The 12426-nt window shown below is 40.6% G+C and overlaps 1 protein-coding gene across 6 annotated transcripts in view; it reads left to right on the top strand.

Moving 5' to 3' along the window:
* The window catches only part of PIKFYVE (phosphoinositide kinase, FYVE-type zinc finger containing), a 66159-nt gene extending 56298 nt beyond the window's left edge, over nucleotides 1–9861 (top strand). For all 6 annotated transcript variants that reach the window (XM_064660668.1, XM_064660672.1, XM_064660669.1 and 3 more), the window contains 6 exons: nucleotides 215–391; nucleotides 1121–1224; nucleotides 1484–1612; nucleotides 2912–3173; nucleotides 5290–5364; nucleotides 6386–9861. In XM_064660668.1, coding sequence (XP_064516738.1) covers nucleotides 215–391; nucleotides 1121–1224; nucleotides 1484–1612; nucleotides 2912–3173; nucleotides 5290–5364; nucleotides 6386–6501 — 863 coding nt within the window. In that variant the 3' untranslated portion in view covers nucleotides 6502–9861. The remainder of the gene's footprint in view (nucleotides 1–214; nucleotides 392–1120; nucleotides 1225–1483; nucleotides 1613–2911; nucleotides 3174–5289; nucleotides 5365–6385) is intronic.
* Nucleotides 9862–12426: the final 2565 nt, after the last annotated feature.

Genomic DNA, 12426 nt, shown 5'->3' on the forward strand with positions numbered 1-12426 from the left:
TATCCCATGGCATAAACTGTAGGCTTACCTAAAGGGAGTTGACTGTCCTGTGAGTTTTCCATTTAAATCCTATTCGTTGAAACTTCCAAATTACAATAAGCGTGAGAGGGATGTTTAGCACAATAATATTCTTCTAGACATCAGTTAAATTTCAAAGTGTCATCTCAGTCAGTGAGTATTGCATATTGCTGTTGAAGAAAACTGTTTTTTGCAGAGTTTTCAGATGCGAATGCCAAGTTCTACTGCCGGATTTATTATGCTGGCGAGTTTCACAAGATGCGTGAGGTGATACTGGGAAGCAGTGAAGAGGACTTCATCCGGTCCCTCTCCCACTCTATGCCCTGGCAGGCACGAGGTGGCAAGTCTGGAGCTGCATTCTATGTGACTGAAGGTAAATGCAGCTTCTTCCCCCTTTGTAATTGGATGGCATTATTTGGGAATGATGGTGGTTAGTGTGTCATTTAAAGCCTGATTATCTCTATCCAGAGGGTTGCTGACTGAAGTGGCCGCTTAAAAAGGGAAAGTTAAATGGATTGTTCTGGCGTCTTCAGTATCAAATTGTTTGTCTTTTTGTGTGTGCAGAAGAACAAAATGTAATTCTGTTTTTCAGCAGTAGCAATTAGGAAGGCCCATTGAGCAGAAGTGTTATATTTTCTTAGGCAGGCTTTAGAAAACAAAAGCTTGGGTATAATTCAAGAAAAACTGGTTACTAAAAACACAGTGTTTCTTCTAATATCATGTGCTATGGTTAATTTATTTTTTTTTTTTTAAACTGTGACTGTTTCTAGGCCCCTACTTGAAACAAGTACTGAATGGAAAGGTCTGTAGGCTGTTTCTGTTGTCTGTATAGGAAGCCCATATAGATGAGGTAGATCGAATGTAGGCTGTCTCTTCTCCCTGATTTACTAGAAGGCTGAAATCCAGAGAGGCTAAAATTCTGAAATTCAGAATATGTGAAGCAAAAAGAATCTAAAATTGAGCTTCTTTAGGTAAGGATTTAAGAGAATGTAGTAATTTAATTTTTCAAACCTTTTCAGCTGTGTGACCGTCCTAAAGAAATTGCAAATAATACATCACTTATTGTATGTAACCCAATTTCCTCTGTCTGATGTTAAAACAGATGATAGATTCATCTTGAAGCAAATGCCTCGTCTGGAAGTCCAGTCATTCCTTGATTTTGCTCCACACTACTTCACTTACATCACTAATGCAGTTCAGCAGAAGGTATTAAAAAAATTCCTTTTTTTTTAGGCAATGTTCTGTATTTTACAGACTAGTAACAGTTTCTATCAACCCTTTTCATTTAAATAAAAGAAAATGTCAGAGGGTATGAGATAAACAAATAATTTGTTTTTGAAATATTCAGTGGAAATTTTGCTAGGGCTTCTAAGCTGAAATACACAGTCAGAACAGTGGTGCTTCTAGTATTTGATTGCTGATTGCCTCTACATAGGGGTTTTAACCTATGGCTTCTCTTCACCAGAAGCCCACAGCGCTCGCCAAAATCCTTGGGGTATATCGAATTGGTTACAAGAACTCTCAAAACAACACTGAAAAGAAGCTGGATCTGCTTGTTATGGAAAACCTTTTCTATGGCAGGAAAATGGCTCAGGTAAGAATGAAGCGTTTCTGTTCCCTTGCAGTGCAGTTGTGACTGGGAGCATGTGCTGTCTGTGCCTAGCACTGCTCAAAGATGACACTTCATGCCCATTTCCTTCTTATGTGATCCTCATTAACTTAGTGCCTGTATTGGCTAGTTCAGGTAGCTGTAGTGCAGGGTTCAGTTTTTAGAAGTCTTGTTTGTCCCTGTATCTCTCGTATTTGAGAGAAAGCATTACCAGCCTAATTAGGAAATTATGAAACCTTTTTACAAAGCTTTCAGAAAAACTGACTGGAATTACAGACTGATTTAGAATTAGAGCCTCACTCACAGAGGTTGTGAGTTACTGTAGTGGGGGGAACTATTAATGTTTTCAACCCACTGTTCTTTCTTGCAACCACTTCAGGTGTGGGACAAGATTCTGAGTTTTCAGTCTTGCTCTTAGTCAAGGAAAAACAATCCTTGTCAGGCTGTAGAATGAAGACCTTAAAATGATTAGAGGGAGATTCTTTTCAAATAGAGATTTGGTGCTGAAAAAGAAATTCGAAAAAGCGTCACTACTTAAGTAGATAGTATCAGTTCTTTCTACCTTACCTCCCAGTGCCTGATCTCAAACAGGGGATGTTTGTGGGAGGAAGTGAAATGAGGGAATTTTAGATAGATGTAAAGGATATTGTTGTGGGTTTTCTTTTTGTTTGTTTGTTGTTTAAATCATGAGGAGGGCTCAGGCACTAGAAAATAGAAACCCAGACAGACTCTATTCCTGAAGTTAGTTAAATCTTGACTGAACAGAGCTTGAACAACCTTCTGTAACAGGGCCTGCTTCAAGCAGGACTTTGGACTGGAGACCTCCAGAGATCCTTTCCAACCTAACGATGGTCTGTCTCTTGCTTTGCCAGTGTTAACTTTGCCAGATGTTAAACAATGATTCATGCACGACCCACCTCCCTCTTAATTGGCTTTATTTTTGCCAGCATGGACTCTGTAGAAGCTGGGTGGAAAACTGAGTTTATCTAACCAATATAAAAAAATAGGGACACTTTTTTTTCCCTTAAATTAGACTAAATATTAATGAAATTACTTGCCTAAAACTTGTGAATTGAGGTGGCAGAGCTTTCAACTAGGCTTACATGCTACTCTCCACTCAGGAAACTAATTCTTGCAGTACAAAAATACTGTTTGTTAACTGTCTTCCTCCTGCAGAGAAGGAAACAGTTGCTCTGCTGTGTTGCCTTCTCAAACAGTTAGGTGTGTTGAAGTCTTTAACTCTACAGAAAAATGGAACAAAGTAGTACTGTTCTCTATTTGCAGGTGTTTGACCTGAAGGGCTCCCTCCGAAATAGAAATGTTAAAACTGAAACGGGCAAGGAAACTTGTGATGTAGTCCTGCTGGATGAAAACCTTCTGAAGATGGTTCGGGACAATCCTTTGTACATCCGTTCCCATTGCAAAGCTGTGCTGAGAGCTTCCATACACAGCGATTCCCAGTTCCTCTCCAGCCATCTCATCATCGACTATTCCCTGCTGGTGGGTCGTGATGATACCAACAATGAACTGGTTGTTGGGATCATTGGTAGGTTGTCTTTTTTGTATTTTCTTGCTTTCAGATGGTGAAACAGCTTTCTTCTGGCTTAGGTGTTTACAGTACTCTTAGAACTGTACCACCACAGAGATGTGTGTCAGGAAATCTTGTCTTCTCACTGGTGGAATACCCGCTTATGGGTATTCAAAATGGGGACAGGAAATCCTCTTTCCAAGTCTTGTATAGACTTACTATTAGCATTTGCATTGCTAAGAGGATATACAGGAGGCCTCACAGGTAGTGAAAAAGCAGTCAAGTTGGTGTTTAACCTACCTTTGACTCCAGTTGAAGCAGGGAAGGTTATTTGTATGCTTTTAATTAATCTTTGAACTTTAGTCATTACGGAGTCTTTTAAATTTTAACTCATGTGGAGGGGATCTAAGGAGAAACAGTATTGGTAGGATTGGAAGGGGGAAATTAAACATCATGGGATCACTGGTGATCATGTAGTCTGACCTGGATAAATGGGTGGCAATGCAGTAATTACCTTGCTGCATCCTATGACTTGTGATGGAAAAGTAGAGCTTTGTCTTTAGACAGGCAAACTTGTGTTGTATAAAGGACTTGGAGACTTGTATAAAGGATGTGGAAATGATTCGTGGAAATGAATTGGTCTTGAAACCTAGCTCAGAAATGCTTCCAGATGAGATCTCAAGCCAGGAGATCTGGATTACTCTTATTCTGATAAAGCTTGAAAGCCACTTAATAACATTTCTAGTTGAGAATTAAAGTCCCAGCTACAAAGAACTGCAAGTTATTATTACTTTTGGGTTTTGTAGACTCTTGAATATTTAGGTAAATAGGATGAGATTGTGCTCCTTCTGTACGTGTGGCTTTTTGTTGTCCTGTGTCAAGTCTTATCTGATTAAAGAGTATATTTTATATGATGTTTAAACTAACAGTTCCTTCACTGTGTAACAATAATTATCTGAAGGAATTTGTTGAAAACAAATATGTTCAAGAAGAGAGAACGTCTGCTGTATCAGGCTATCACAATGTTCTCAAAATGATACCCCAAGAACTTACAAAGTACTCAAACTAAATTTGCATTGGACTGGAACTGAAAACCATTAGCTTGGTCTGCATTTGAATCTGAGGTCAGTAGCTCTACCCGTCTTAGATCCTAATGTGGTACAAGAAAGAGGTCTGTAAAAAGCTTTGAAGACTTTTTTTGTAGCCCCTGTTATGTGGGACTCTGGATCTTGGGGCATGAATTGACAGTATTTAGTGCACAAACTGATGATATCAGTCCCAAAACACCAAGGAGTGTTTTCAAAGAGTATTCAGATAAAAGAATAAGTGTTAAGATTGCTAGGTCTGGATGAGTTCTTGTAAAGCACAGCTTAGATACTAATAGTGGCCTTCTGTAAATATAGAAACAGTAGATTCAAAGTTGTATGATCACAGTTGTAGTCAAATATTAGGAGGTAATGATATCCAGTAATGAAAAACTGATCTTATTGCAGCTTCAGCTTTGCAGACTGTGGTGTTCATGTGCTTGTAATGACCGAGCGTGCTTTCTCTGAAAGGGGCTTGGAAACAATTTCGAAGTCATCTTCTTGCAGCCTCCTCTTCCAATCAGGGTCACTGGTGATGTTTCTGCTCTTCCCTAACATGAAGTGGAAAGGATTTGCTTTCTGTTATCAAACCTGTAGGTGGCTGCAATGATGAGAAATACTGGCTTAAATGGAGAGGTGTCCAAGCCTTGATGCTGCTGGCTGTTGCAGTAAGGCGGTGGGAGCTGTTATGGCAAAGTGGGGTTTCTGGGATAAAGGGTGAGCTAAGTGACTCTTGTAAATGAACCCTTGATACTCTAACATGGATAAGACAGACATGCCTGGGCAGTCTGTTTTTTTAGAGATGGGAGGAGTTGATTGTGCTCTTGCTGGGCTTTGGAAATACTGTATTCACCCTACCCAAATATAATCAATGCTACAGATAGTAAGGCAACTGGTAGGGAAAACACTGAAGCTCTGACTATGAAAGGCTACTTCTTTCTTGCCCTTTTTGGGGGAAAATGGATACATTTTAGAACAATGTTACTTGAGTTATAGCAGATAAAACATGTTTGTGTGTGGATTGTTTTTTTTTGTTGTTGTTGAAACAGACTACATTCGCACTTTTACCTGGGACAAAAAGCTTGAAATGGTAGTAAAGTCAACTGGCATCTTGGGAGGACAAGGTAAGTCCAGAAGGAAAGTGAAACTTTTGATCATGTTTTCTTGTTACCTGGAAGCTTTCTTTTAACTGTGCTAATAAATCCACAGCTTCCCCACCATGAAAATTTGCGACAGTAGATTAAATTGTCCAGAACAGGGGAAGGAATTGTAGAATACCAGGTTGGAAGGGACCTCAAGAATCATCTGGTCCAATCTTTCTTGGAAAAAGCGCAGTGTAGACAAGATGACTAAGCACCTTATGCAGCTGAATCTTAGAAGTGTCCAGTGTTGGGGGATCCATCACTTCCCTGGGGATATTATTACAATGGCTAATGGTTCTCATTGTGAAAAATTTTACTCCTATATCTAATTGGAATCTGCCCAGGAGTAACTCATACCCATTACACTGCATCTTCTCCGTGTGACTCCTTGTGAAAAGGAAGTCTCCATCTTCTTTGTAGCCACCCTATAAGTACTGGAACATGGTGATAAGGTCTTCTCTAAGCCTTCTTTTGCAAGGCTGAACAAACACAGCCCTTTCATCATTTCCTCATGTGGTGGGCTTCCCAGTCCTTGTATCTCTGTGGCCCTTGTCTGGACCCTCCAACCTGTGCACGTATTGTTTTGTGTATCAGGGACCAAAACTGACCACAGTATTCCAAGTGTAGCCTGGAAGTAGCACCTTCCAGGTGAAAGATAATGCTTTGATTATGTGAGACAATGATTTCTTTACCTCTGCTGCTGATGCCCTTGTTGATACAGCCCAGCTGGCTTTCCCTGCAGCAATAGCAGCACTGTTCACTCATTTTGAGTTGCTGGTCCACCAGGACCCCTAGGTCCCTTTTACAGAGCTTCTCTCCAGACAGGTAGATCCCAGCTATGCTCCTGGATTATGTTTTCCCAGGTGCAAGACTGTACACTTTTCCTTCTGTCTTGCTGCCTTCATGTTTATGCTGTCTAGTGATATAATCTCATGTGACATCTGTCTGTACTGCAGTATACTCTCTAACCCATTTCTAACTGCTCTTGACTCTTACACCTTAGGTAAGATGCCCACTGTGGTCTCTCCAGAACTGTACCGGACCAGGTTTTGTGAAGCTATGGACAAGTATTTCCTGATGGTGCCAGACCATTGGACAGGACTGGGCCTGAATTGCTAAGTTGAAGCCCATATTGGGAAACAACAAGAGGGCAGTGACATTATAGGCCACTCTCGTCCAGCAGTCTGTCCAGAGGATTGCAATTCCATGTTTACACGGACCGTGTGTGTCATGTTGGGAAGTGTGAAATCTGCTTGTTGCACTTTAATCCTCTCTTGGAGGATGCTAAGCAAACCTGCCTCAGTAAGGATGTAAGATGTAAGGTACCACAGAACAGCACTGATGAGACATCCCTTTTGTCAGTAGGGAAGGTGATACTCCTTGCAAGAGTACTGAAATGAGATACTATCCAGATCCTGATGGTGTAGAAGTACATGATCTCTGTAAGTCTTGCACTGCCGAAATGGTGTTGAATATGTGCAGCTCACGTTTCTGTAGCAGATGCATGGTACTGCAAATGTGAAATAAACCCCCTGTGTGTGGATGGGTGAGAGAAGAACGAAGTTAATTCATGAGTTCTACTATTGTTGCAGTGGTCTGTAGTTGACCTGTTTAGGATCCATTAATACCTTGTCCTGCTTATGTACCGTAGTTTGAATTTTTCCTGGGTTCTGTGAGCAGTATTTTTTTAAGGCACCTCCACATCTATGATGCCCTATGACTCCATCTTTTAAGTTGTATTACTGCAGTACAACTCTGTCTTTATCTGTCATAATTTCATTTTAGCTGAATCCCATAAAAATGGGTTGTCAGCCATCAGCATACTGCAAACTTGAAAACATATCCTGTCAGTCCTAAACAGTACTTTGATCTGAACGTTGCCCAAATCCCTGGAAACAGGTAACAAAAAAAATAAGCCCTTTAATTTAACAAGACTTGATCAATTATAGTTATGAAGCAGAGTAACCCTTTCCTTAGTAGAAGGCTGTAAGTTGCTAGACAAAGTGAAGCATACTGCTTTAGAGCAACAACTTTCTTCTTAATGCAACCATCATTCCTGGCAGATCACTTCAAAGCCATTTCAGCTCCTCTGGACTTTCAGGCAATGCATTTACCTCATTGTGAAACTTTGCCAGGAGAATGTTTTTCTTGCATTCATGACATGAATATTTTTTTTTGTCACTGAGATGAATGTAGTTGTTTTCTGTAAAAAGAAAAACCTGTACTACTAACAGGTGTCTTGTATGATGGATAAGATGTACAGAGATCTGTGAATCTCTATGTTATGACAATAAGCACTTCTTTCCATTTTTATTAATTTTTACCTGCTTTTGTAGGTGATGAGTTTACTTTTTAGTGTCATTATAATATAGGCCAGTAAACAAGAGGCTTTTTTATGAGTTTAAAAGGCAAGAATACTGTCCTTTGATTTCCAGTTTCTAATGGAAGGACTTTAAATGAACATGGAATCTGGGACAGGATAGCTCTTTGTGATCACTTGCTTGTTCTAACCAGTTGCCTGATAATGCCTTCTTCACTGTACTACAGATTGAAATGTGCATTTTAGTCACTCCTCCTGTGTTCAGTATTTTCTTCTGCAGCAGATGTTGGTGGCTGTTCAGGAATGACAGCTAGGCAACATTGAGAAAGAAAAAGGCCACAGTGAGAACTGAGCTGTTGGCTCCAAAACCAAACAGCTCACGTCTGAGCTGCCAGAGGCAATAGTCATTTGTGTTGGAAGAAGTCTTCCCCACCCTATTGCAAAACCGTACTAGAGGATGAGCAAAGATGCTTGAAGCAGCAGAAATTAAAGTATTCTCACTTCCTCAGTAAAATGTAATAGTTGTTTCTGGGGGTGCAGTGATGTGTGCTGTAGAAAGATGACACAGAACTCCTTGCCAGAATTCCTTAAGTCCAACATAGTGCATCAGGTACAGCTGATCATTTCTGGGATACATCTTGCCTCCTTTGTTGACATGTACTCCCAGGATGCCTAACTGTGTGTGGGGCCTTGTTCAATGAGGTCAACCAGTTCATCAGCTCAGTGCTGCTCTCACTTCTATGGCCTTTACCTTCTATCTTGGTTCATCGATGTGAAAGAACAAGCCATGCAGCCTGAATCTGTTCCAGTCTCAGTTGAAGTTTACATATTTCCTCCTCCTTCCCTTCCTAAAGTTTACAGGGAAAAAACTTGACTTTCAGCTAAGGTGACCCAACAGCAGCTAATTATGTTAGCTTCCACCTTTGTCAGTATGTGGATTGGTTGATGGAGCACATCATGGCATCTGCACTAGGCTAATGTAGAGCTGTGACATGCTAGCCCCATCCTGTCACTAGTAGCCCTTACTCCTATGATGTGTGGCTCCTCTATACTGCTTGTCTTCCAGAGTCCCAAGCAGCTGGCTCTAAAGCAACTTGATCATCTGATGGTAGCTAATAATCCCCTGTACATGACAGCATGAGGCCCTCAGCACTGTAGAGATGAGAGAACCTTCCAATGTTTCTCCATATGTGTTCACAAATGTGTGAATTGTGACCTTCTTGGGCTGAAGTTACAGCAGTTGGAGAGATTTGCAGGAGTGACCTTGAACTGGCATTAACAGCTGATGTTGGGCCAGGATGTGGCTGATAGACTAGTCTTGACTAGACTGGAGTAAATAGCAAACTACTGATTATGAGTAACACAGTAGCTGCAGTATCAACTGGAATTGGGACATCTTTGGGCGTTATGTGACATGTAAGCATTTCTAGTTCAAATCCCAGCAGCTGAATGGGTCTCCTCAAATGTTCCCTGTTCAGAATAAGAGTTGTCCTGGCATTTCAATTGCTACAAAGTTGACTTTCTCAGGAGAGCAATGCTTCATGCAGAAGAGATCTTGGAGAGAGCTCCTTTGTGAGGCTGTGTTAGGTCTGTGTCCCTGTAGAACACCTAAGGATGAACCATTTGGTCAGAGTTTATTTTCCTTACAACACAGGTTTAGTATATATGTGTGTAAGTAAATCTCAGTTTCAAACATGAAGACTGCATTTCTTCAGAGCTACACTGGCTCTTTTTCTTCTGTTGTTTTGATCTGAGGCCTTGTGACAAATGTCTAAATCTTGTCCCAGTCAGAAGCAATGACTTTGAGTCATCATGTAGACAGCAGAATGCCTTGTAGTGGCCCAGGGGTGCATTCTGTCCCCAAAAAGCACGGGGGACTCTTGCTGATAAAGGAGTTCAGCAGGGCTCAGGGGAGTAAGCTACCTGTGGACTCTCCTCTGTGAGAATGACCAAAACCAAATGAATTGCTCGCTAGCTGGTGGCCAGACTAGTCAATATTCAAAGCACTTAATGTACCATAATGTATGTATTTCTATTCTACCTTGGTTCAGCTGTATTTTATAAAATTGATGTACTAAACTATTTGAGAATAACCGCCTTGACTACCTGGAGAATCAAAATGTAATGTATATAGATACAAATAAAGTGACTAAAATACATATACTTGAGTCTATTCCATGTGTGGAGCAGTTAGGTCTCATAGCACCCCATTTTCTTGACCAGGCTGAAGCCTACTGCTTGCTCTGCAGAAATGTTGTGCTGCAGAGTGCCAGCCTTGTGTGCAGTGCAGACATGCCTGTCTCTGTGCCTTGCAGCTCCTCCTCTAATGGAGCAGCATCTCTGGGCAGCTCCCCAGGGCAGTGGCAGTAGAATCTGCAAATAACCTTTCATGCAAATCTGTCTTCTTCCAGCTGCTTTTCACCACAGTGCTGATCCAGTTTTGTCCAGCAGATGGTGGTGTGCCTTTGCCCAATTTTTCCAAGATGCAGAACACATTCCAGGTATTTCCATAATCTTAGGTGGACTAGATAAACAAAAAAATCCAAAGAGGTCTGAAAATAAATGTCATATCTTGATTGCTTTGTATTAACCTGGTATATAGTAACCTCCTTGCTAAGGCTAGGTCTGGGAAGGGGATTTGTTGGTTCCTAGAATATAAAACTCAGTCTAAAACATAAGGATTTACCTGTCTTATGTGCCATAACCGGTTTTTGCCAGGTGAGTTTGAGTTCTTTTATCTGCTGCAGTATGAAACGGCATCAGAAGCTGTCCCACCATGGGGGTGTGAGCAAGGAAAAGGTGAGATACTCAATTCAGGGGCAGTGTTGCCTTATGCTGTGTAAGTTTGAGTGGTGGGACTTGAGGGACTTCTGGCACGAAGCCAGAAGCTGTGTTGAAAAGCACAAACGCAGGGTTATCAGAACAGCATTCCTGTAACCCAAGTGGGACTTCCAGCGCTTGGTAAAGGACTGCTGCTGTCTGCTGGCAATCCAGGTTTTCAGCTCTTCTAGTGCAAGGGCTGGCTATGTGTTTGCTTAAATTGTCTCACAGGACATAAAAAGTGTAAGAGAAAATATGATCTTAGTGACAGCTCTGTACTGTTTTCCCGATCTCTAAATGTGCTGTGAATCTACCTCTGAAGAGGTAGAGGACAGAACCCCCATAATAACTGAATATGTACCTCATAAAAAGTTGATTTCATAATCAAATCTGCATCTCTCACTTGTCTAAAATTTCGGAGGCATTTTGTTTAATACTTTTACGTACATTGCAATGTTTATTTATTTTTAGCCTGTTAGATTCCAGTGCTTTACTAAAGGTTCTGCAACAGAATAACAGGAAGACGTACATTGCTACAGCTGTAATTCTCCCCATGAGCCTTTTTCTCGCAGCAGTGACTGGAACAGGGGTACCTTACAGCTGCAGCTGCACAAGTGTGCTCATGCTAAAGAAGAACAAAGTGTAACAGGAGGTACTGCAAGAACATTAACTGGCACTTTGCTCTATGGCTGGCCAGGTACACAGGCACTTCCTGCATGCTGTTCTAGCCTCAAGCCTGAACAGAAAAACTGAGCACTACAACCAAAGTTCCCTCGCTGTAGCATATAATTGAAATAAATAAGTTGCTCAAGACATAATGATCCAGTGATCAAAGGTAGGATAATAAAGTAGGTGAACATAATTACTGAAAAGAGCATTGAATTATGGTTGAAGAGACAGGATGATAATATGGAGAACTTTTCTCCATTGTTTACATAGGATATTTTTCTAATATAGCCTCAGCAAAAATGAAACACATAGTATCCTAGATATGGGCTCCTGTTACTGAACTAGCTGGGATCTTCTGACATATCAAAAGTAAAGCCTATTTAAAACATATGCTATAGGAAGAAAAGTATTTTCTGGAAACAGGGCCAGGTCAGCCATATAAATTTCTAATGGCTGATCTGTAATCAATTCTGATTGAAGTGTATTCTTGCTGATATGTGTGGTACTTGACAAGGTAGGAAAAAAGAGAATAACTGTATATGACTCCACAGTAGCCTATAATATGCAGAAATTATATTTCCTTCATGTTAGTTTGAGCTGCCTTATGGAAAAACAATATTCTACTTTCTGTCAATTAAGCCCTAGAAAGCAGAACATCTTTAAGGCCCTATTTCGCATTCCAGCTCAGTTGAATAGTAAGAATTCACCAGAACTAATGAGTTTTGACAATAACACAACCCAGCCCCTACTTAATTCAGCTCTTGAGTGTTTTTTGAAACTCTGACATTTAAGTAAGGTAGCCATTTTCTTAGAGGCTGCATCAGCTCATTAACTCGGCAACGTGGCTCTTGTAGTCTTAGTCAAGAAATAGTCTGCAGAATACAGAGGTCATATACGTTGATTTAGGAAACATTCTTCTTTATGCTCAACTAACTGTAATGAATATCTGTTGGCAGATAGAGAAGTCTATTAGAGCCTAGAAAGTTAGCAGTACAAGGAGCAGTCTGTTCAATGTTGGGGATAAGTACTTCAACTGTTCATTATTGAAAGTGTGGTGGCTTACAGGTAGGTGGATTTAAAAATTAGTAACCAATTCTAGCATAGAGAGAAGACCAAGGTTGAAAGCCTTTGAGCTTGGAAGGTCACTGTTTTCAGATGCCAAGTTTCAGTAAACGAAATAAGTTCTTTTTGTGCATTCCTGGTGAAAACTTTAAATATTAAAACATTTTAAGTCT

Source organism: Pseudopipra pipra, chromosome 7 (assembly GCF_036250125.1).
Source record: "Pseudopipra pipra isolate bDixPip1 chromosome 7, bDixPip1.hap1, whole genome shotgun sequence".
Classification (NCBI taxonomy): domain Eukaryota; kingdom Metazoa; phylum Chordata; class Aves; order Passeriformes; family Pipridae; genus Pseudopipra; species Pseudopipra pipra.